This window comes from Muntiacus reevesi, chromosome 4 (genome assembly GCF_963930625.1).
Source record: "Muntiacus reevesi chromosome 4, mMunRee1.1, whole genome shotgun sequence".
Lineage (NCBI taxonomy): Eukaryota > Metazoa > Chordata > Mammalia > Artiodactyla > Cervidae > Muntiacus > Muntiacus reevesi.
This window is the reverse complement of record NC_089252.1, coordinates 33123856-33149347: the sequence shown is the minus strand read 5'-3', so window position 1 is coordinate 33149347 and position 25492 is coordinate 33123856. Positions and strand designations below refer to the sequence as shown.

At 41.4% G+C, this 25492-nt stretch overlaps 1 protein-coding gene across 8 annotated transcripts in view; it reads left to right on the top strand.

Moving 5' to 3' along the window:
* GREB1L (GREB1 like retinoic acid receptor coactivator) overlaps positions 1 to 25492 on the top strand; it is a 246209-nt gene that overhangs the window by 195449 nt on the left and 25268 nt on the right. For all 8 annotated transcript variants that reach the window (XR_010662886.1, XR_010662887.1, XM_065932485.1 and 5 more), the window contains 4 exons: positions 12704 to 12884; positions 14089 to 14281; positions 17953 to 18086; positions 22094 to 22433. Coding sequence is in view for 6 of the 8 variants with exons in the window: in XM_065932485.1 (XP_065788557.1) it covers positions 12704 to 12884; positions 14089 to 14281; positions 17953 to 18086; positions 22094 to 22433 (848 nt within the window). In the remaining 2 variants the exon portion in view is untranslated. The remainder of the gene's footprint in view (positions 1 to 12703; positions 12885 to 14088; positions 14282 to 17952; positions 18087 to 22093; positions 22434 to 25492) is intronic.

Here is a 25492-nt window from a genome sequence, read left to right as displayed (position 1 = left end):
GGAACCCTCCAGGCAAGAATTCTGGAATGGGTTGCCATGTCCTCCTCAGGGGGATTATGTTTGCCCTAAAAGGACTTGTAAGTGCTGCAGCAATCCATGGAGAAGCAGCCTAAGGGATTTCTAGACTATAGGAGGTACTTCTGTTTTAGTGTCATTTTTTAAATAGGCTGTTACTGTAGTGTGATTCTCCTAATTCAAAAAGTTCCAAATTCTGTCAATTAGAATTAGGTTATCAAACTGTAAGCCACTTTCAACTCAACGTGGATAGGATGAAAACAAGAAGGGTTGGTGACTGTCCATACTTTCCTTCTCCCTGCTTTTTTTTTTTTTAAATAGTCCTTGGCATATTTACTTATTCATTTATTTTGGCTGTACTGGGTCTTTGCTGCTTTGAACTCAGGCTTTCTCTAGTTGCAAAGAGTGGGGGGCTACTCTCTTGTTGCAGAGCAAGGGCTTCAGTGGTTGCGGCACATGGGCTTTGTTGCTCCTTGGCCTGTGGAGTCTTCTCAGGCTAGGGATGGAACCTGTGTCCCCTGCCTTAGCAGCTGGAGCCTAACCACTGCGCCAACAGGGAAGTGTTCTTCCCTGCTTTTAGAATGTTATTGGTGGGAGCCCCCAGCAACCGAGATCAGGTCTGGCAGCCTGCAGTCAAGGAAATTTCATCATGTGCAGGGGAATGACATGAATTTGACAGCTCAGTACATGCCTGATCAGAAAACAACCAGAGAGACAGTGTCATCTGCTGATATGTAGAAAGGTCATTCCAACCAAAAGAATTTAAGGAAGCTTTAAGATAGTGGTAGAGATTAGGAGAGGGGTAGAGAGAGAGAGAAGGCATTTTCACTTTCTAAAAGGTACTTTTTTGATATCATCGACCTTAAATCTCCTTGTCATTACCTGAAACATAAGCCAGAAAAAAAGGCAGTGACAAAGGCAGCAGGGAGTGAGATCCAGGGAAAAAATAGAAGGAAACCACTCTGTCCTGAGATGAAGTGGAGAAATACCAAGACTCCTTCATACAAGTATAACTGAACAAGTACCCAAAGTCAGCATCTGTGCACTCAGTTTCCAACTGAGCAGTAGCCGCCCAGCGCCCGCCTCTAGTGTATAGCCGATGCTGGCGCCTGGCTCACAGTCTGCCTCATCAGCTCCTAGTTTCTCTTCTTACGCTCTCATCCAAACCACCTTCACCTTTACACCTGCTTGGTCACCTGCTCCTAGTCACATCCCAGGCCCTACGGACCCTGGAACTGTAAATTCCAAGGTCTCCAACATCAGACCACAGCTGCCTCTGCAACATACCGTGTGGGGCTAGAAATCAACCTGTCTGATTGATGTCTCATAAATTCTTTCTGGTTCCTTAGCTGGCTCTTGCTCCTGCCCTCCGCAGTGACTGGCTGTCGCAGACTCCGTTTCATTCACACCCCTGACCTCCTCCTTCTCTTAGCAAATGGCCATGCTGCTTGCTTCTCCCCTCCCTCACCACTTTAGATTAAAAATTTCCATCTAAATCTGGCAACCTAACTGCATACACACCCGTCTCTCCCCTCCCTTCCCGATCAGTGAAGAGCTGCCCTCCTCTGTTGAAGTCTGATGCTCCCACCTGGCTCTGGATGCTGCCTTCCCCTCACTATTGATTCTTTTCTCTCATTGCTACCTTCCATTTCCTTCCCTCCTGGAGCTCATCCCCATCAGTTTTAAACTGCCCCACTATCTCAGAGACAGAATAAGCCTCTGTTAACCCTATCTAAACCTCCAGTTCTGGCTATCCAGGTGGCGCTAGTGGTAAAGAACACGCCTGCCAATGCAGGAGACATAAGAGATGTGGGTTCGATCCCTGGGTCAGGAAGATCCCCTGGAGGAGGGCGTGACAACCCATTCCAGTATTCTTGCCTGGAGAATCCCACGGACAGAGGAGCCTGGTGAGCTACAGTCCATAGGATTGCATGGAGTCCATGCAATCAAACTTTGCATCTCCCGTTATGGGACAGATTGACATTATGAACAAAGGGAAGTACATGACATCACCCATGAAGTATAATTGCCAAACGTGTTTAACTGAATCTAATCATCTAAGAACACTCTCAGGAAAATACAGAGTGTGTGACATTCTACAAAACACCTAACCTGCGTTTTTTAAAAGAGCAAAGAAAAAAAACAAAACAAAACAGGGAGCTCTTTTAATTATACAGAATAAATAGACTGGACAACCAAGTACAATGCTTAATTCTTGATTGGATTGTAGACCTAAAAATAAAAAAAAAAAAAAAAACACAGCTCTGGGACAATTAATGAAACTCATATACACTACTATATCCAAAATAGATAACTTATACGAACCTATTATATAGCACAGGGAACTCTATTCAATACTCTATGATGACCTATATGGAAATAGAATCTTAAAAAGAGTGGATATATGTGTATGTGTAACTGATTCACTCTGCTGTATGCCTACACTAGCACAACATTGTAAATCAGTTCAGTTCAGTTCAATTGATCAGTCGTGTCCGACTCTTTGTGACCCCATGGACTGCAGCACACCAGGCCTCCTTGTCCGTCACCAACTCCCAGAGTTTACCCAAACTCATCTCCATTGAGTCAGTGATGCCATCCAACCATCGCATCCTCTGTCATCCCCTTCTCCTCCCGCCTTCAATCTCTCCCAGCATCAGGGTCTTTTCAAATGAGTCAGCCCTTCCCAGCAGGTGGCCAAAGTATTGAAGTTTCAGCTTCAACATCAGTCCTTCCAGTGAATATTCGGAATGATCTCCTTTAGGATGGACTGGTTGGATCTCCTTGCAGTCCCAGGGACTCTCAAGAGTCTTCTCCAACACCATAGTTCAAAAGCATCAATTCTTTGGCACTCAGCTTTCTTTGTAGTCCACCTCTCACATCCATACATGACTACTGGAAAAACCATGGCATGACTAGACAGACCTTTGTTGGCAAAGTAATGTCTCTGCTTTTTAATATGCTGTCTAGGTTGGTCATAACTTTCCTTCCAAGGAGTAAGCATCTTTTAATTTCATGGCTGCAGTCACCATCTGCAGTGATTTTGGAGCCCCCAAAAATAAAGTCTGCCACTATTTCCCCATCTATTTGCCATGAAGTGATGGGACTGGATACCATGACTATACTATAATTAAAATTCATTAAAAAAAATACAAATCTAAGCTGTGTGTACTAGAGAGTATTATATCAATGTTAGTTCAGTTCTTTGGACATGATAATGTTATTTCAGTTATGTAGGAGAATGCCATTGCTCTTCAGAAGTACACATTGAGGTATATAGGGTTGAATATTACAGATTACTTAACATCCAAATTTTTCAGCAAGAATAACAACAATAGATAAAAATGAAGAGAAAAAGCAAATATAGCAAAATATTAACAATTGGTGGAACTCATTGAAGGGTATATAGGTATTTCTTGCACTAGTCTTTCAACTTTTCTATAGTAGTCAAAGTAGAAAGTGATGGGGAAATAGTTACCGTACTTTGATCATATAGCCATCAAATAGATTTTGTATGGCTATTAATGTCTTTTAAAAATTTCTAAAACAGAGGTATATATTTATTTCCCCCTTTTAAGAAGTTTTAAATATTGAACATATCAAATTTATAAATTTTGTAAGAGATACTAAAAATCACAATATAGGGAACACACCATGTTCCCATCAAAATGTGTTACTCTTGTTCCCTTCTCCATGCTAACATTCATCTTCTTTGAAATGTAACCATTATGCTGAGTTTTGTCTTTATTATTCCCTTGTTTCATTTATAGTTTTGTACTATACACTGTACAAAACTCCTAAATAGTATATTGTTTAATTTTGTATAATTTAAATCTTTCCCTAAGTGCATTTGTCTGTAATTTCCTTTTTATACTCAACATATGTTCCTGAGATTAATCCTGTTGTTGTGTGTAGCTGTAATTTACTAATTTTACTGCTTTTTAGTATTCCATTATATGAATATAATACACCTTTAAAAAAATTCATTTCTACTACTGATGGACATTTAAGTTGTTTCTATTTTTATTTCAAGCAGTGCTGGTACACAAGTACAACAGTTTCTTGGAGTAGAATTGTTGGGGCATAGATTGTGTACACTTATCAACCTTACTAAAATAATGCTACATTTTTTCCCAAGGTGGTTGGTTATATTTTACATTCCCACCAGCAGTGTGTCTCAGTTGCAAATATTTTATATGGTTGTGCTTCTTTTTTAAGTTTTTTTTAAATTTTAAAATACTATAAAAAAAGCCACAGAAACATCACAAGAAATCCAAAACTGACATTTAAAAAGAATTCCATTTATTATAGCATCAAAAAGAATAAAACACTTAGGAGTATATTTGATGAAAGAGGTATGAAACTTATACTCTGAAAACTAGAAAATGTTGTTGAAAGAAATTTTAAAAGACCTAAATAAGTGGGAAGACATTGCATGTTCGTGAATTGGAAGACGTTAATATTTTCTTACTTGTTTGTTTATTTTTGGTTGCACGGGGTCTTTGTTGCCATGAGGGCTTTCTCTAGTTACGGTGAGCAAGGGCTCATCTTCGCGTGGTACATGGGCTTCTCATTGCAGTGGCTTCTCTTGTTTCACAGCACAGGCTCTAGGCCCGCTGGCTTAGTAGTTGTGGCACATGGGTTTTAGATGCTCTGCGGCATGTGGAATGGAATTTCCAGACCACCAGGTATTGAACCCGTATCTCCCACACTGGCCAATGATTCCTGTCCACGATGTCACCAGGGAAGTCTCATTAATATTTTTAAGAATGACGTTATTCCCCAAATTGACCTACAGATTCAGTGAATTCCCTGAATTTGTGGGGGAGAAAGTGGTCTCCCCGTCCTATTCCTGTGCCATCTTAGCTCTTCCCTCCTCAATGCATTCCCTATCAAAATGCCAGCTGACTTTTTTGCATAAATTAACCAGCTGATTCTAAATTTCATGTGGAAATTCAAAGGACCCAGAATACCCAAAACAATATTTAAAAAGAAGAACAAAGTTGGAAGACTGACTGCCGCATGTTAAAACTTAATCCAAAGCTATAGTGTTTAGACATTGTGGTACTGGCATAAAGATAGACATATAAGTCAATGGGTAGAGTGGAGAGAGCTCAAAAAGAAATCTTCCTATTTATGGTCAACTGAATCTTTACCAGGTGGCCAAGACCATTCAATGGGGAAAGTGATCTTTTTGACAAATAGTGCTGGGGCAACTGGATATCCATATGCAAAAGAATGAAGTTGGACCTTTACCTCACAAACAAAAAGCAATAAAACAGATCAAAGACCTAAATATAAGACCTAAAACAATAAAATTCTTAGAAGAACACGTGGGTGTAAATCTTCATCACTTTGGATCAAACAGTGATTTCTCAGATAAGATTCCAAGAGTACCATCACCACCGCCACAACCAACAACAACAAACAGATAGACTGGACATGGTTAGATCCCTGGGTTGCGAAGATCCCTTGGAGAACAGAATGGCTACCCACTCCAGTATTCTGGCCTGGAGAATTCCATGGACTGTATAGTCCATGGACTTGCAAACAGTCGGACATGACTGAGCAACTGTCACTTTCACCATCAAAATTAAAAACATTTGGGGACCTCTCTGGTGGTCCGGTGGCTAAGATTCTGCATTCCCAGTGCAGCGGCCTGGGTTCGATCCCTGGTCAGGGAACTAGATCCTTCATGCCACAATTAAGTTCTCATGTTGCAACTAAAGATCCCACAGGGTGCAACAACTACAACAAAAGAAAAGATCCCATATGCAGCAACCAAGACAGAAAATTCCAAGTACTGCAACTAAGACCTGGTACAGCCTAAATAAGTACATAATTAAAAAAAAAATTTAACCGTATTTGTGCTTCAAAGGATACCATCAAGAAAATGAAAAGAGAACCCACAAAATGGGAGAAATTATTTGCAAATCATATTTGTGATAGGGACTTATACTCTTTAAAGACCTATTATAACTCAGTAATGAAAAGACAAATAGCCTAATTAAGATTTGGGTAAAGGATCTGAATGGGCAGATATCCAAAGAAGATAACCACATGACCAATGAGCACATGGAAAGATGCTCAACACCGTTAGGCAGTTGGAGAAATGAACATCAAAACCACAAAGAATACTGCTTCACACCCACTAAGAGTGCTGTAAGCAAAAACAGAGAGGATTACAAGTAAAATGAAGAGAAACTGAAACTGTATTTATTGTTACTGGTGTGAAATTGCTCAGCACACAGAGGCAGAAAATATATATGTGTGTATATTAACCTAGGCATATATATAGCCCCCAGGCTTCTGTGTCTGTGAAATTTTCTAGGCTAGAATACTGGAGTGGGGTGCCATTTCCTTCTCCAAAGGATCTTCCCCACCCAGAGAGCAAACCCTTACCTCTTGGGTCTTCTGCATTGGCAGGCAGATTCTTTACCACTAGTGCCACCTGGAAGCCCTATGTATAGACTCAGATACCTCTTTATTTCTCTATCTATATACTGATCGTGCCAATTCCATATGAACACTGCAAGATGCTTTTTATATTTTTACTGGAGTATAATTGCTTTACAATGTTGTGTTAGTTTCAGCTGTACAAAGAAGTGAATCAGATATATATATATATATCCTCTCCCTCTTGGATCTCCCTCCCATATACAATGGAATATTACACAGTCATAAAGAGGCACAAAATTGGCTCATTTGTAGAGGTGTGGATGGACCTGGGGTCTGTCAGACAGAGTGAAGCAAGGTTCCTTTTAGTCCTTCTTGTGTCTTTATTTGTGACTTCTTTCTCTGACAGGGGAACCTAGTTCTTGTTATCTACAATGTACATATTCACTTCTTTGATTTTTTTTTCTAGAAGTTATGCAATTGCCAACCCACACTGATTTGTTTTACTTAGGCTTGCTCTTTTCATGCTCACCTTTTCAGGATGGTGATGATCGGTTTCATTTGTTGCCATTTGGATTCCATGTTGCCTGCCTCTCCTCCTTTCTGACTCCCTTCTCCCATCCCCCACTCCATTCTTGATGAACTTTGTTCTGTGGTTCTAAGAGCCAAAGCTATACAAGGTGGTACATTCAGAGACGCGTCCTTTCCCTCCTCATACTCACCGGTTCTCATTCTCACTTCTTTTTTTTTTTTAAATATTATTTTATTAGTTGGAGGCCAATCACTTTACAACATTTCAGTGGGTTTTGTCATACATTGACATGAATCAGCCATATAGTTACATGTATTCCCCATCCCGATCCCCCCTCCCACCTCCCTCCCCACCCGACTCCTCAGGGTCCTCCCAGTGCACCAGGCCCGAGCACCTGACTCATGTATCCCACCTGGGCTGGTGGTCCGTTTCACCATAGATAATATACATGCTGTTCTTTCAAAACATCCCACCCTCACGTTCTCCCCCAGAGTTCAAAAGTCTGTTCTGTATTTCTGTGTCTCTTTTTCTGTTTTGCATATAGGGTTATCGCCACCATCTATCTAAATTCCGTATATATGTGTTAGTATACTGTAATGTTCTTTATCTTTCTGACTTACTTCACTCTGTATAATGGGCTCCAGTTTCATCCATCTCATTAGAACTGATTCAAATGAATTCTTTTTAACGGCTGAGTAATATTCCATGGTGTATATGTACCACAGCTTCTCATTCTCACTTCTTTACACCACTTTCCCACCCACTCTCCTGCTGGTAACCAATCTCTTTACTTTCTGGTTTATCCTTCTTGAATTTGTTTTGCAGAAATGCTAACATACATAAGTCTGTCTTTCATCTACTTCTTCCTTACAATTATCTTGTTTTTTAAAAAAAATTGTATTAATTTGATAAGCTTCCATTTTATATGCTTTTTATTTGTATTTCCCTTTTTATTAATGACATTGAACATCTTTTCAGATGTTTTTTGGCCATTTGGATTTCTTCTCAAGTTCTTTTGCCCTTCTTGGATTTATAGGAGCAATTTCTGTTTTCTAAATACTAATCCTTTTTAGTAATACTAGTTACAGATTTGGAAGGCTTGTATTTTTGTTTATAACATCTTTGATGAATAAGTTTAAATGAATTTTAAGTTTATCTATCCTTTGGCCTTTTGTGTTTAAGAAATCCTCTATGAGGTCACACAGTTATTCTTCATTGTCTCATAAAAGTTTTAGAGTTTTGTCTTTCACATTTAATCCACCTGAATTTCTTTTCTTTTTATATCAGGTAAGGTAAGAGCCAATATTCTTTTTTCTTCAATGCTGGTTATTAAAGAGCCCATTCTTTACCACTGATGTACATTGCAAGCTTTATCATAAATCAGGCTTTTACATGCATGGGGGTTTGTTTTCAGGGTTTGCCCCATGCCAAAACCACTGTCTTGTTAATACAGCTGATAATTCTTGGTCTCTGGGTAGATAAATCTCTCTCACCTTTCCTGCTTCAGAGCTGTCTTGACTACCCTTGGTTCTTTGCTCTGCCATATACATTTAAAAAATAATTTTAACTATATTTTATGATATAGTTCTATTTAAGTTTTATTTAATGTCATTAATAGTTTCATTTTCTCCACAAAGTTCTTATATATCTTTTATAAGATTTATTCCTAGACAGTGTTTTTTTTACATCATTGAAAATGGTTTTTTTTTAAACACATTTCCTGTTTGTTTTGGTATATAGAAATCCAACTAATTTTTATAAATTGATATTGAATCCATCAACTTAACTAAATTCATATTAATTGATTTATCTGTGGATGATTTTGTGTTTTCTACCAAGATATATTATTAGTAAAGAATGAGTCTTGTTTCTTTCTCTTTTGTTTTTGAAGTAATTGATTGTTCCATTTATTTCTAAATATAGTAGATGCACAAGAAATTTTTATTGAGTTGAAATAAAATGCTTGTAATGGTGCCATTAATACTTCGTGAAAGAGACCCTCTGAAGGAAGAGACCATACCCATTTTTTCTTTACATTTACTAAGGAGAAGCTATGAAGGGAGAAAGGAATTAAACTAGAATATTAAATTATATTGTTTACATTTTAATATATACGGTGTAAGACCACCAGGTTCTATGAAAGGATAAATACTATATCATTAGACTGGTTGTGAATGGTTTTATTTCTCACTTTGCAGTTATAGGTGAAAAAGGTCAGGATATACAATTACAAAACATGAGCTAGATAGAAGAATATCCATTAAAAAAAAAACAGGAAGGAATGCACAAAAATGTTTGCAGTTCTTATTTTGAGTTAAAGAATCATGGATGATTTTTTTCTTCTTTTTTAATATATCTCTACACTTTCCAGTTTTCCCAAGATAAGTATCTATCACTTTCATAACCAGGAAAGAAACAAAACTTAAAACTAAAAGCAAGTCTAAAACAAAATTTAAAGGTAAGGATGATCTACTAAAAATGTCCAGTTAGAGCTAAAACAATCAAGTACATCTGATGTGCCTCCTTCCACCCAGACACACCCCTGCAGAGCCCGCTGGCTACCGTAGACTAACACACCATATTATATCTAAGAGAACGACCTCGGAGATTCGTGCAACTTTACCTTTCCGTTAAGGGCGTGTATGGACCTGATGTGAAAAAGTCCATACACAATTGGTCTTCATTTCATTTGTTTTAAAATGTGATCAACTCAGTTATCCACAAAAATATATTTTTTGTGTGAATTATTTATCACATTTTCATATTTAGAGATTTTTAACTTGCACTGCTTGTTTCCTAAGGATAAACTTAGGAAATACAGGCTAATTTTCGACTGGCTCTACTCTCCCCGTTTTTACAAAAAGGAAACAGAAGCCCCCAGAGATTAAGTAGGTCCTTTCTCTGTGCCTCTGCTCAGCTTCTCCCTTCAAAGAACTTTGTCTCTCATCATGACACTTGTCCAAAATATCCGTCTTCTCCATCATAAGATCCATGAGATTAAGATCTTTGTCCTGCCCTCCTGTGTATGCCCAAGCCTAGTACAGTACTTGACATAGTACCTGATACATAATAGATGTTGAATAAACCTCTACTGAATGTTAGATACACTTTATAAGCAGTTCACTTTCCAAGAAATCGGGCTACCTGCCAAATTAAATATCTGATTGATGACTTTTGGAAATATTCACAACAGTTTGACTACATTTGGGTGGAAACTGAAAACAATCTCTGAGTAAAGAAAAAAGTTAGAAAAAAGTTTCAAGATCTTTGACTAATGAAAAAAGTTTGAAAGCAAAATTACCTTTCTGTTCTTTTCCAGTATAGTGAGTGTTTTATATTGTAAAACATTTTTCTTACTTTCCTGTATACCATTTAGAGCTCTTAGTATCAATGGCATCTAGATGCTAAGTATGTGTAGTTTTTAACTGAGCTGGTTTTATATGAAAAAAATTGATGAAACTAAGTCAACATAATTTGTTAATGTCTCTTCATTTCACTTGTTTATCTTTCTTAATTTAAAATTTTTTTCCACTTAGTTGGGACTGATGGATGTGGCTGATATTGAATGTTAAATGAATATCCTTGGAAGATCATATCTAACCCGCAAATGTGACATATCTAACCCCAAATCAGTCTTCTGGTTCCTCCTCAGAGGGTCATAGGCTTGAGTCACAAGATCCTCCTGTCAGAGGTGGGGTGGGCAATGGAGTGCTCTGCACTCTTGTTTGGGGCAGTGTTTTTCCCAGCTGTACTGAGCCGTAATGAACATATTGTGTAAGTTTAAGGTATACAATGTGATGTTTTAATGCATGTATATATTGTGAAATGTTCACCATGGTAACGTTAGTAAACACGTCCTTCACCTCTCATAATTACCACTTTGTCTATTCATTTTAAAGGAGGATTTGGTGTTTTAATTACAACAGCTTCATGCGCCTAGACCTATTTTAGATGTTTGTATATAGAAATAATTTTACTATAGACAGAGATAATGATACAGTATTAAAGTTGTACAGTTTCTAACATTTTGAGAATATAGTTTTCTGGAGTAATTCAGTTCATTCTTTTGATCTGGTACATAATCCCACATTCATTGAGGTTTTCCCATACTTTGTATACTGTGCAACATTTTCACTGTATAAAAATGTATTTACCCTTCCTTTGTAAACCTCAAGGGATTTGGGCTGGTGGGTTTGGACACGTACACATGGGGTATAAAAGATTTTCACAAATGCTGGTTGGGGTCCTTGGCTAAGAGGAGACTGCCTTGGGCCCGCCGGTGTAATAAACTGCACTCCACTATCAAAAAAAAAAGAATGAGTAAAATATCACCTTAAAGAATCTCATGATCTGCCTGTGGTATCTTTGGACATTACATTTTCTTTTCCTTTTCTCTTGTATGTGTTATGTTGTTAAATTTGGGGTAAGGAAAACTTGCACTGTTATATTAATTTTTCCAAGAGCTGTAGCCCAAAGCTTGATTTTTTCCCCCAGTGGCCTTTAGTAGCCTTTAACAGAGCACTTCACATATAAATAGAATTTGATTGGACAGAGGTCTCATTATTCAAGCATCTACTTAATGTATTGGATTGGTCCCTGGTGTCATTTGTATTTGGTATGGGAGGTCAACTGTGATATTCTAAACAAAAGGAAAGCTGATATTTCCTCCTCAAAATGGTGGTGGGCAATATGGAAAAGGAAAGCTATCTACTCTGTAAATCTCTCTATATATGGTTCAGTTCAGTTCAGTTCAGTTCAGTTCAGTTGCTCAGTCGTGTCCAACTCCTTGTGACCCCATGAATCGTAGCACGCCAGGCCTCCCTGTCCATCACCAACTCCCGGAGTTTACTCAAACTCATGCCCATTGAGTCGGCGATGCCATCCAGCCATCTCATCCTCTGTCGTCCCCTTCTCCTCCTGCCCCCAATCCCTCCCAGCATCAGGGTCTTTTCCAATGAGTCAACTCTTTGCATGAGGTGGCCAAATTACTGAAGTTTCAGCTTCAGCATCAGTCCTTCCAATGAACACCCAGGACTGATCTCCTTTAGGGTGGACTGGTTGGATCTCCTTGCAGTCCAAGGGACTCTCAAGAGTCTTCTCCAACACCACAGTTCAAAAGCATCAATTTTTCGGCGCTCAACTTTCTTCACAGTCCAGCTCTCACATCCATACATGACCACTGGAAAAACCATAGCCTTGACCAGACGGACCTTTGTTGGCAAAGTAATGTCTCTGCTTTTTAATATACTATCTAGGTTGGTCATAACTTTCCTTCCAAGGAGTAAGCGTCTTTTAATTTCATGGTTGCAGTCACCATCTGCAGTGATTTTGGAGCCCCCAAAAATAAAGTTTGACACTGTTTCCACTGTTTCCCCATCTATTTCCCATGAAGTGATAGGACCAGATGCCATGATCTTAGTTTTCTGAATGTTGAGCTTTAAGCCAACTTTTTCACTCTCCTCTTTCACTTTCATCAAGAGGCTTTTTAGTTCCTCTTCACTTTCTGCGATAAGGGTGGTATACCTGAGGTTATTGATATTTCTCCTGGCAATCTTGATTCCAGCATGTGCTTCTTCCAGCCCAGCGTTTCTCATGATGTACTCTGCATATAAGTTAAATAAGCAGGGTGACAATATACAGCCTTGACATACTCCTTTTCCTATTTTAGGTTAGTACTCAGTAAATCCATTGACACTAAACTTAAAGTTTATCTCATAGATATGTACGTAAAAAAGATAATCTCTGTTTTCTTCTTGGCAGGTGTCCTTGTAGACTTGGGTCTGGAGGAAAATGGGACAGCCTATCAGAGAGCAGAGAAATATGTTGTTCGTCTAGACAATGAGATACAAACCAAGTTTGAAGTTTTTATGAGAAGGGTGAAACAGAACCCGTACACGCTGTTTGTGCTAGTTCATGACAACTCCCATGTGGAACTAACGAGGTGATTGCTTCAGAGTGAGCAAATACAATATTTCTCCTCCAACAGTAATGGTTATGTAATAAGTGATTGCCAAGGTGGTAATTTGAAAGCCCGGAGACCGCACCGTTCGGCCTCGTCTCACGGGTGACTCATTCCCGCCCTTCGCCTGCTCTCCCAATGTTGCTTACTGCTTTAATGTTGATGTTAACTATACCGTGGGTGGATTTTCAAATTCAAAATTTCAAGTTCCTGTTAAAATTCCATCTTAAGAGCATCTTGGGACTTGGCTGCTCCCGGGAAAGCGTGACAGCAAGGAGGAGGTGGGGAGCGACCTCCCAGAAGGTCCACGTGCTTTCCTGTCACCACCTTCCTCCTTGGTTCTTCTCCTTCCCTCCTTTTCTGGGTCCTCTTTTCCTCCCTTCCCTGCTATTTCTCCTCCTCCTTACCTTTCTCTCTTTCCTCTTCCCTTTAACAGCAGTAGAGATGCCACTTCAATGATCTGAGAGCATTTTCAGAATCTTCCACAATTTGCCAGTTTAAACAAAAGAACATTCTCTTTATGGGCTTTTTAAATGAAAGAGTAGCAGGTGTGGTGTGATGGAGTCAGATCAAATCACGGTACTTATCTGGTAGGGGGTATCTTTGTTGCTATGGATTCAAAAAAGTAAAAAGTTTTTTTTTTAAGGGAAAATAGCTGTCACATATTACATATCATGGTTTGTCCGAACCAGGTCGGGAGAGGGAAATTTTAGCATCCTCAAGCGCTCACAGACTTTATTTCCTTAGGACACACTGCGGTTAGGCATCTGGATTTTGTTTTTTGATCTGTGATGGAGATGTCAGAATCACAAAAGCACTTGTTCAGAAGCTAGAATGTGCTTGGTATTCCATAATCTCGTCTAGAGCCCTATGCAGGTGTAAGATCTTGCGTAACTTGTTAGATTTGCAAAGAAGGAAAGAGGGGTGAGAAGGGGGTAGGAAAGGTAAAGAAAAGAAATTTTGCCCACATCCTGTTCAGTTACTGCTTGTGTTCTAAGCTGTCTGAAAGGGGTAAGAGGGTTATTTTTGCTCTTCCACATCAAATGCTGGTTGTTTCCACTGCTGCTCTCAGTTAATAAGAACTTAAAAAAATAAGAGCTAAGACATGGCCTCTGTTTTGCTCTCTGATTGTGCATCTAGTCACTTAGATGAGGAGGTGTTAATGTGGCTTTCAATGTCTCTACAGCGTCATGTCGGGCTCTTTGTCACATGGTGAGCCCAGCCATGGATTGGCTGACAGGGTCATTAACGGCAGAGAGGTTCTGGAAGCTTTCAACCTCCTGGTGCTCCAGGTCGCCTCCTGTCCATACACTCTGCAGACCCAACAGTCCCGAATCAGCACCAGCAACGAGGTGCACTGGATACAGCTGGACAGCACAGTGAGTCTCCTCCCCACCTTCTGACAGGCATGTTCTCAGTTCCCTCGGGAGCAGAGCAGCGTCTAAAATATGACCAAAAGTCTAACGTGTGCTTGAGCTTCTAAAAGTTCCATATGCTTACAATCAGTATTCACTAGAAGCTAATGAATGGGCTTCCCAGGTGACTCAGTGGTAAAGAATCCACCTGCCAATGCAGGAGACTCAGTTTTAATCCCTGGGTTGGAAAAATCCCCTGGAGAAGGGAATGGCAACCCACTCCAGTATTGTTGCCTGGAGAATCCCGTGCACAGAGGAGCCTGGTGGGCTATAGTCCATGAGGTCGTAAAGAGTCAGACATGACTTGGTAACTAAACAATAACAACAACAAAAGCCAGTGAATAGTGTTCTCTATAAATTTGATTCGGTGGTTTCTACTTTAGGTTACCATGCAGATACAAAATTATCCACCTGTGTAGTTTGTCCCCCTAAAATGTAATGTGATCTGACATAGCCATCAATATCCTGGATTAGTTCTGTGCTTTTGAATAATTCATTCTGAGATTTCCCTGGTGGTTCAGTTGTTAAGACTGCCTTCCAATGCAGGGCATGTGAAGATCCCACATGCCTTGTGGCTAAAAAACCAAAACATAAAACAGAAGCAATACTGTAACAAGTTCAATAAAGACTTTAAAAAAGGTCCACATCAAAAAAAAGAGAGAGAGAGAGAGAGACATAGAGAAAACAGATTGGTGGTTGCCAATTGGTGGGGGCTGGAGGGTGGACAAAATGGGTGAAGGTGGTCAAAAGGTACCAATATCCAGTTATAAAATGAAAAAGTTCTGGGGAAATAATGTACAGCAAGGTGACAGTAGTTCATAACACTGTTCAGTACATTTGAAAGTTGCTCGGAGAGTAGATCTTAAAAGTTCTCACCACAAGAAAAAAAGAATTAAAACCATGTGTGGTGATGGGTGGATGTTAACTAAACTTCTTGTGGTGATAATTTCACAACACATGCAAATAGCAGATTATTATGTTGTACACCTGAAACTAAGGTAATGTTCATGTCAATTATATTTCAGTAGTTTTAAAAAAGAAAAGATCAAGTTATACACCCTGTGTGTTAGTCACTCAGTCGTGTCCGACTCTTTTATGACGCCATGGACTGTAGCCCACTAGGCTCCTCTGTCCATGGGATTCTCCAGACAATACTGCAGTGGGTTCCCATTTCCTTCTCCAATATATACACCTTAAATAAATACAATTTTTATTTGTAAAAACAAAATGACAAACATAAAAAAAAAGAAAATAAAAACAAAGTAGAATAAGACAATTGCAAAAAACCAAAGTGCTCTGTGGGTTGAAGGAGGGAAAGTCCCACCCACTGGAGAGCATCAGGAATGGACGTGGAGGACAGAGCGCATGGGGTGGGCTCTGGAGGAGAGGAGGGACGGGAGCAGACGCTGATGACTGCAGACAGCAGGGCAGGGCCATAGAGGAGGAAGCATCAGGCATTGTTCAGAGAAAACTTAGTGGGATTGAATGAAACCTGAAAACATACATGTGGAATCCTTGAGACCAGGCTGGGAAAGCTTACACTTGTTACATGACTGTGAACAATTTTTTAGCAAGGGCACAGTATTATTAGAAATAGCAGAACCTACTCTTTTTTCTTTTTTGGCTGTGCATGCAGTTTGCAGGATCTTAGTTCCCCAATCAAGTATTGAACCCGGGCCATGGCAGTGAAAGTGCTGATTCCTAACCACTAGACCGCCAGGGAACTCCCAGAATATGCATAATTCTTATATTTTTTAGGTTCACAATTATTCATAATTCACAATTATTCAATGTTAATATACAGCTCTATGAATTGTCACGAACTGAACATACCCATGGAAACAGCCCTTAGATGAAAAACTAGAACATGAGCTTCACTCCAGAGGCCAGGCACTCCGTCGCCAGAGGGAGGCACTATTCTGGCTTGGTTTGCCTCATTTTGAATGTTATATAAATGGAATGGTGCAATAGGCATGGGCTTTCCAGGTGGCACTAGTGGTAAAGAACCTGCCTGCCAATGCAGGAGACGAAAGAGATTCAGGATTGATCCCTAGGTTGGGAAGATCCCCTGGAAGAAGAAATGGCACCCACTCCAGTATTCTTACCTGGAGAATCCCATAGGCAGAGAAGCCTAGTGGGCTGCATGCAGTCCATGGGGTCACGAAGAGTTGGACACGACTGAGGTCATGCACACATGCAGTAGGCGCTCTGTTATAATAACTTCTTTTGCTCAAAATTGTTTGTGAGATTTTTTTATATTTTACATGAGTCGTGAAACACTCTGCTTTTGGTTGTATATAGGTTACGCTGGGTGACTCACCACAGTTGATTTATTCATCCTATTCACTGATTTCAGATGCTGCTTTGAGCATGCTAGCTCATGCCTTTTAGTAGATATCTGTATACATTTTTGTTGGGTATGTATCTGGGAGTGAAATTGCTGAGTGCAGAGTTCAGCTTTAGTGGATACTAAGAGGCTGCATTTTAAGGCAATTTATTAACTATAAGAGGTCAAGTCAAAGTGATTAGAAAGGTGGGGGTGATTCATCTGGCTTTTCTGATAATTCAGGTTCAAATGAACAAGTACCTCAATCAAAATAGAGGTGCTGGCAATAAAAAGGATGGAAGAAATGGTAACTTTTCTAGGATTTGTTTTTTGAGGAAGAGGGAAAAGGCAGAGATATTTTTAAGGTGATGCCTTTAGTGGGAAAAGAGAAGACAGAAGTGCAGTAGACCTGCGTGTGGAAGGCAGACAAGACAGATTCGAACTGAGTTGAGGCCAGGCAAGTGCACCATGGCAAACACAGAGTGGGAGTAGGAACTGGGACTTTAGGATGAGGATTTGGAATATTTTTTCAGGAACGCTGATCACTGACCAGAGCAGCTGGTGTAGATGAAATCATGGAAGAAAATAATGAAGAGAATGGCTGAGCAGGCAGCAAGGCCAAGGACTGAGGTTTGGCCTCAGGAGTCCTTGGTGATCTTCCAGGGAACAGCGTCTACAGAGCGGAGGGTTGGGCTGGAGGAAAAGCAGAGATGGCAGAGCAAAGACGGGTGGTGAGCTCAGGGTCACTGAGAGGGCAGGACTCTGGGAGCGGAGATTTTTTTAAGCAGAGGAACATTTTCCCCAAAGATACAAGAATTCAGTAAATCATGTCACTTATGATTTGTGATACTGGAGGAGCCCAGGAGCTCTAGTTCTTCAATCCCTTCTAGCTCCAGATGATTCTAAGCCATCTATTTAACAAGCTGCCCCTATCATTTTGCTAAGAAAAAAGAAAGAGAAGTTTAAAATGAAATTTAAAAAATGAAAGCATTTTTTTCAGATCTTCTCACTTTTTAATTGGATTGGGGAGATTGCTGTTGAGTTATATGAGCTCTTTATAGATTTTGGGTATTAACCCCTCATCAGGTAAATGATTTGCAAGTATTTTCTCCTATTCAGTAGGTTGCCTTTTCATTTTGTTTCCTTTGCTGTGCAGAATCTTTTTAGTTTGATATAGTCCCACTTCCTTATTCACAGTTTTTTCTAATTTTCAGGCAATAACCTGTTACAGGTCCCTTCTCCCCTAACCCTGAAAATAAGACACCTTGTGTCCTACCCTCACTGGGTTTTGCTCTGTGTTTTGAACCAGGAGGACATGAGCTGCGAGGAGAAGCTGTACTTCGGCCTGAATGACTACAGTAAATCTCTGCAATGGGGAATCACGAGCCCCCTTCTGAGATGTGACGAGACATTTGAAAAAATGGTGAACACACTCTTGGAGAGGTAAATAAGGACCTTCAACCTCGTCTTTAGCTGTTCTTGTTTGTCTGAACATGCCAAACGTCTTTTTGGTCAGAGTCACAGGGAGTTTTGGTGGAGCCCAGGCTATGCAAATGACACTCAAGAGCAGAATAAAAATAGCCTTTCCTGAGATGACCTTTCACTCAGCTGGGTTTTCTATCATCATCCAGGACCAGCAAAGGAATCCGGTGACCCCAAGCGGGAAGGAGAACCACCTTCCGTGCTCTGAATCATCTCCCAGGCAGGTTCATTCACAGCTGTACCCAGAGATGATGCGGGCAGAGAGGGATTGGCTTATTAGAAGCCATTCCTCTGGGGTATGGCCTCCCCCTCCCCACCGTGCACTCCACACTTTTCTCCTCTGTCTACCACAGGCCAGCACCCTCAGTAAAGAAATGAAACTTTACTTTGAGAGACTTGAAGTGTAAACTGGAGAACACTAAAAAATAATCAGATCGTTTGAGCTCAGTTCCAAGTGGCCCTCCTCCAGTCCCTGACTTTGGGGTAAAGGATTATGACTCTGTCTAATTTTTCTTCCTCGATTTCAGGTCAAATGCTGGAACAGCAAAGGGATTTTCTGTTTTGTTTGTTCATTTTTCCCCCCGTCTCTGATCTTGAACTATAGACTCAAAAAAAGAGGCATAAGAATTTAACCTAATAGGGAATTTCACAGCAGTCCAGTGGTTAGGACCGCGATTCAGTCTGTGGTTGGGGAACTGAGATCCCTCAAGCCGGGCATGGCCAAAAAACAAAAGAAAATAATTTAACCTAATAGAAGTTCCTCCCTGTCCTCCACTACAATATTCTGTCTGATCATCCAGTGATGGGGCAGTCGGGCTCTTTGTGATGAGACACGTTCTCATTTTTAGTAGCTCTAGTTCTTAACACTGTCTCTCATCGATCACAAACCATCTATTTAAAAGCTGCCCTATATGGCTGCTAAGAAAGAGAAATAAAGATGATCGGGGAGAAACGTCCAACCCAGCAAGTTATTGGGCGGTGTCAAGAAAAGGAACAGGCTTACAGTGGGATTTTGTGCTTTTGCAGCTGTTGGGTTTGAGAAGACTTAACAGACACTGTGATGTCAATCCCTTCATGGCACCTGTGATCTGAGATTTCTAAAACCACCCCATGAGGGTAAAACCTCCCCTCTAAGTGTTCCCCAGCCTCCCCCTGTTCTATCCGCCAGCTTGGAACCTATCTTTTCTTCCAATAACATCTTGGAGTTTTATAACTCGTCTTTTAATGGACAGTCCCATCAGCTCCTATACAACTTTTGTAATCCTTACAAAAACTATGATTACAATTGAATACAAGCAAAAAAAATTGGGAAAACTATTCACTTCTGAGTTCATAGCTCTTTCAGTTTAAAATTTAAATGCCTGCATGTCAGATGGTAAAGAATCTGCCTGCAATGCGGGCGACCTGAGTTCATTTCCTGGGTTGGGAAAATCCCCTGGAAAGGGGATTGGCAACCCACTCCAGTATTCCTGCTTGGAGAATTCCATGGACAGAGGAACCTGGTGGGCTACAGTCCATGGGGTCACAAAGAGTCAGACACAACTGAAGAACTAACACTTTCACTTTTCACGTCAAAGTTACCTTTGATCTAACTATGGTTTTCTTACATGCCCCAGCAAAAAAAAAAGCAAAAAAAACAAACAGTAAGCCTTAAACTTGGATCATCTGTGCTCACTTCCTCCAGCCCAGGTCCCCCAGGCTCATAATAGCTGTGATTTATTGAACACTTGAATGGATTGGTTCAGGAGGACCGATGGAACTAAAGGATTTCTTTACCTTCCCCCAGTCTACTAAATCTTTACCACTTGAGAAGACATTGTCAAAGAACTGAATAAAATCCACACTCTTGTCTCTGACTGATTGGATAATCTTAGGCAAGTAGCTGAATTTCTCCCAGCCCTTAAATCAGCATCTTTCCATGAGAAGGTGAATCTGAACCCAGGGAATCAATTCATAGTCTTTTCCAGCTCTAGGTACTTCAAAACCACAGTAGTCATTTGCTGACCCGAACTGGTATTTGACCCTGGGCTTTCCTGTGCGAGGTTGGGATGACTGTTTCACTTTAAATAGAATTATAAAGTGGAGCAAAGGTGAAATTCCCCTCTGGTCTCCCCAGCTGCTGGGCGGCTGCCTGGAAGTCGGCATCCAGGAAGAAAGTTCATAGCCCCGCCATCCTTCTCCAGTCTCCACGGGAGGCCCAGCCAAGCTCTGGTCCAGGCCTTGCTTTCCACAGGCCTGCTTTCTTGACCAGCACCTCTTCATGTCTGCAAGTGGGTCCTCTTTACCCATGTGTATTCCTTATGTCTTCTGGCCGGGTCTTATGAGGAATAGCTTGTAAATGAGAGGTTTATTTTCTGCCTGCTCGGTAATTATAAAAACAAAAAACAAAACAAAACAAAAAACAGCCGAGGTGGAGAGCGGGGAATGTTGGGGTGAGTCAAGGGCACCCCTGCTATTTCCGCAGGCTCCTTTCACCCAGGTGGATGGGAAACCACACCACTAGGGGATGCTATTTCTCCAGCCGGCTCCAAGCTTCCTCCATTTTTATGAGAAGATACTGTTATTGCCCTGACTCAGTGGACATGAGCTTGAGCAAACTCCAGGAGATGGTGAAGGACAGGAAAGCCTGATGTGCTGCAGTCCCCGGGGTCGGAAAGAGTCTGACACGACTTAGTGGCTGAGCAATAACAATTGTTATTGCTACAGGGGAGCTGACCTCAAATTAGCCATAATAATTACTGTTTTTACAACTTCTACTTCACAGACATTACATTAATGTATCGGTTTCCCAACTATAGTTTTAAGTATCAGAGAAATAAACTACCAAGCATTCTAACCCCAGGCCAGCAGCAAGAGCTTAGAATCTAGGGATGATCCTTTACAACTCTGTGGACAGTCTGAGCAGACCAGTGCTTCTCAAGATACAATTGGTACAAATCACCTGGGGACCTTGTCCAGGCTGTTTGGGATTCCGTACACATTGGGTAGGAGGGTTTGGCATATCTAACAAGCTCCCAGGTGGTGATGCTGCTGGTTCAGAGACCACTCTGGGAGAAGCTAGGATCCTTAGACTGTCCCTAAGCCTCTTGAACTTGAAGTACCTATCCCAGCAGGTGTTGTGCGCTTAGCTTTTCCTTCTAGTTATGTGGGCTCCAAGGTCATTCTTTTTTTTCTTTTTCTTTTTTTAATTTTGTATTGGGGTATAGCCAATTAACAATGTTGCAATAGTTTCAGGTGAACAAGGAAGGGAGTCAGCCATACATATGCACGTATCCATTCTCCCCCAAACTCGCCTCCCATCCAGGCTGCCACATAACATTGAGCAGAGTTCCCTGTGTTCTACAGGAGGTCTCCAAGTTCATTCATTTTTGACAAACTTATTTGTTTTTAATTGAAGGATAGTTGCTTTACAATATTGCTTTGGTTTCTGCCATACATCAACATGAATCAGCCATAGGTACACATATGTCCCCTCCCTCTTGAATCCCCCTCCTACCTCCCATCCCAGTCCTACCCCTCTGGGTTGTTACAGAACCTCAGTTTGAGTTCCCTGAGTCAGAAAGCAAATTTCCTCTGGCTGTTTTACAAACGGTAGTGTATATGCTTCCATGCTACTCTCTCCAGTCGTCCCACCTTCTCTTTCCTCCCCCCGACCCGTGTTCATAGTCTGTTCTCTGCATCTCCACTGCTGCCCTGAGAATAGGTTCAGCAGTACCATCTTTCTAGGTTCCATATATGTGTGTTAATATCCGATATTTGTCTTTCTTTTTCTGACTTCACTCTGTATAATAGGCTCTAGGTTCATCCACCTTGTAAGAACTGACTCAAATCCAGGTCATTCTTGAGCTCAAGCCCACCACCCAGCACTCTCCCCTTCCCACCCTGCTGGTCTCCATTTCTACTGCACAGCCCTTGCGACCCCAGGGCCCCCCGCCCCCCATGCTAGCGCCCCCTGTGTTCTGTTGAAGGTACCCCAGGCTGCATAGCATGGTGGTCCGCTGCTACCTCCTCATCCAGCAGTACTCGGAGGCGCTGATGGCCCTGACCACCGTGGCGTCCCTGCGCGACCACAGCACGCCGGAGACCCTCAACATCATGGATGACCTCCTCAGCTGCCCGGGGAAGAACCGCAGCGGGCGCGGACACATGCTCATCCTCAGGGTGCCCTCCGTGCAGCTGGCGATGCTGGCCAAGGAGCGGCTGCAGGAGGTGCGCGACAAGCTGGGGCTCCAGTACCGCTTCGAGGTGGTCCTGGGGAACCCCGCCTCTGAGCTCAGCGTGGCAGCCCACTTTGTGGCGCGACTAAAGGTTAGCAATGGACAGACCTTCGCTCCGTTTTCTAGGACCACCCCCCACCACCCCGTGCAGGCGGCTCAGAGGCCTGCAGTTTGCTAGAGTTTCGCACAAGTGTCACGCGATCTTCGTGACAACGTAAAGGCTAAGCTAAGGGACGTGTCCGCCTTCCTAGTTTATTAACATTCGGTCTGGGTCCCCGGTGCTAGTGCATGCATGCAGTTGGTCTTCCATGCTCTCCGACTGCAGGTGCAAAAAAAAATGCGATGACCCAATTTCACCCCCTGTTTATTGACCTTGTTCAAGATTCATCTAGCCCACGGCCATCTGTTTTCTCAGAAAACAAAAAAAAGGTAAGTTGTTCTCTTGGACCTCCGTGGGGGCACGCCTTTCAATATCATCCATTCACTGAATCTTTTCTGTCCACTCAGAGTCGGTAAAGTATCTTGTTTTCTCTTCAGGGCTCACAGAGGACGATTGCCCAGCCTCTTGCATGTGGATTCCCCAACAGTTTGCTGTTTCTTTGTACTTGCTTTGGCCCCAAGCGTGGGCTGGACTGAGACTCTTCCAAGCCTGTGCATGGCTAAGTCCCCCACCGCTCTGCACGGGGAAGGCATTGCTTTTTCTGAACCCCTCCTGTCAGGTGTGGTGGGCGGGGGAGGCTTCTTTGATCAACTAACCTAAGTCCCTACCTCATGCCCCGCTCAGATTTTTCCGGGGACTTTTCTAATCCAATGTGTCCCCAGCTCTTTGACAGCATTTAATGAAATTCTGCACGCAGATAGGTGTGGTACTGAGCAAGGCGCTCTATGTCAGGGTTAGATCAACGTGGTTTCTGAACCTTGCGGAAACTAAATACTGAGCTAACCTGGATGAAGAAAAGCCTAGTTTGACACGAATTCTATAAAAAGAAAGCCTACAGTCTTAGAGGATTTCCATCTGGGCTGCAGTTTACCAACTGCAAAATGAGCCTTAGACTGCATGGTCTCTAAGGGCTGTAATTTGAGGGTTATTATTTCATATTCATAGAGCATTTTGCAAATGTAAACCTTTGTATTGTGTTCTACTACCTAACTCAAATAATCCAAAATGCAAACAAAATGTCTCGTATTAGCTTGATACACAACTGCAACAAATAAATCTGTCTAAACGTAGAAGCTCCTGTATTTAGTGGACGTTGTAACATTTACATTTCACATATGGGTATATAGATACAATGTTCACAGTTTTGAATTAAAGACATAGACTACAATATAGCAATATTCCTGGGATAAGTAAGAAATGGGAATCCTGAAACTCTTCTCACAATATAACTTGTTAGTTATGAGACAATTTGACTGATGCTAATGATGAGGAATCTGGACCGGCAGGTAATCAGCCCTGCTCTGCAAGGTCTCACACACCTGCTGCAGGGAGATGCTCTAAAAGGCTGTGAGACTGCAAGGTCTTCTCTGGGTCTCCACTGGGATTGACTGGGTGTAGCTGCTTAAAGCGTCTTAGGTCATTTGTTCAGACACTTACTAAGTCAGTGTAAATCAGCAGTCTTCAATAATTTGCCCCCGTGGGCCATAGTTTGAAAACCAGTCAATAATTGAGGTTCCTACCTGACTGCAAGCACATCAGAATCACCTGCAGGGCTTCCAGGGGCTGCTGTGGGTGTGCCATGAAGAGATCTCAAGTAATTACCTCTCAAGCAGTTACACCTCAATTCACATGAGAAGTGGCCAAGTACCAGCTACATGGAAGAGATTTCCAGAGACTTCCCTGGTGGTCCAGTGGTTAAGACTCTGCCCTGTAATGCAGGGGTGCATGTTTGATCCTCTTGGAACTAAGATCCCATATGCTGTAGGGGGTGGCTTAAAAAAGAGAGAGAGAGATTTCCATATGTTCAAAATCCCTCAATCACATCGATCCATCCTTTTTATATTCCACCTTTTTTATTTTTAAAAAAATATTTATTTTTATTTATTTATTTGTCTGTACCGGGTCTTTGTTTCAGCACACAGGATCTTTAGTTGGCAGCATGTGGAATCTAGTTCCCTGGCCAGGGATCAAACCCGGGCCCCCTGCATTGCAAGGTAGTCTTAACCACTGGACCACCATGGAAGTCCCTATTTTCCACTGGTGTGGGAGTGAAACTTTGAAATGTTTGCATCCTTAGTAAGACTGACACTTGCCAGGTGGTCTCTATTTCACCTACTGATTTCTAAATTATTAATACCAACTTCATTTACCACTGACGAAAAGCACCAATGTGCCTTTTGCCTCTAGCCTTGGGTAATATCCAGTGCCTCTTTTTCCATTAGGGGGCCTTATTTTTGTGCTTACCTCTAATTATCCTTTAGGTATTATGGTTAACTTCTAAGTGATAATAAGTACTTGGGAAGGATATAAGTTGATATCTGAATAAGTTAGTCTGTCCAGGAGGCCTGTGAAGCTTTCCTTAGATTTCCTTGACCTTGAAGCCCAGATGAGCCCCTAAGTCAATGCTGTCTCAGTCTTTTGTGTTGTCTTAACTGCTTCTGTAGGAAAAGCACCCTGAGGACATGATAGACCCATAGAGGAATGGCAGCCATCCATCATCGGAAGTAACAATGTGGCAGAAAAACTTTATATAGTGGGTTTGCCTTACTCTGATTGGTCAAGAGTAAAAGTGGAATCTGTTTAATCATTTTTTGAAAATAATTCTCCTTATAAAACACGACATCTATTCTCCCATCATTATAACTCAACCTCATTCTGGCTAGAACCATGAAATATATTTGGGGAGACCCTGGAGTCGGATCTCATAAGTCCAACGAGAAGGTTTTTGAGTAAAATGATTCTTATTTGCGGAATTATTTGCTTTGATTTAGGTAATGTTCTAGTTCCCTTTAACATGAAAATATATGGAAAACTGAATTGGGGGTGGGGAGAAACTTTCTGCTAATGTCTTAATGTTTGTGACAGATTGATTTTCTAAGACATAGAAAGTCTCTAAAACTTATAAATAGTTATGTAGATCCACTGAGTTCTCCTTGGCATAAAAATATATGACAAAAGATTGAGGTTTGGGGGCTCTTCCAGTTTTACAA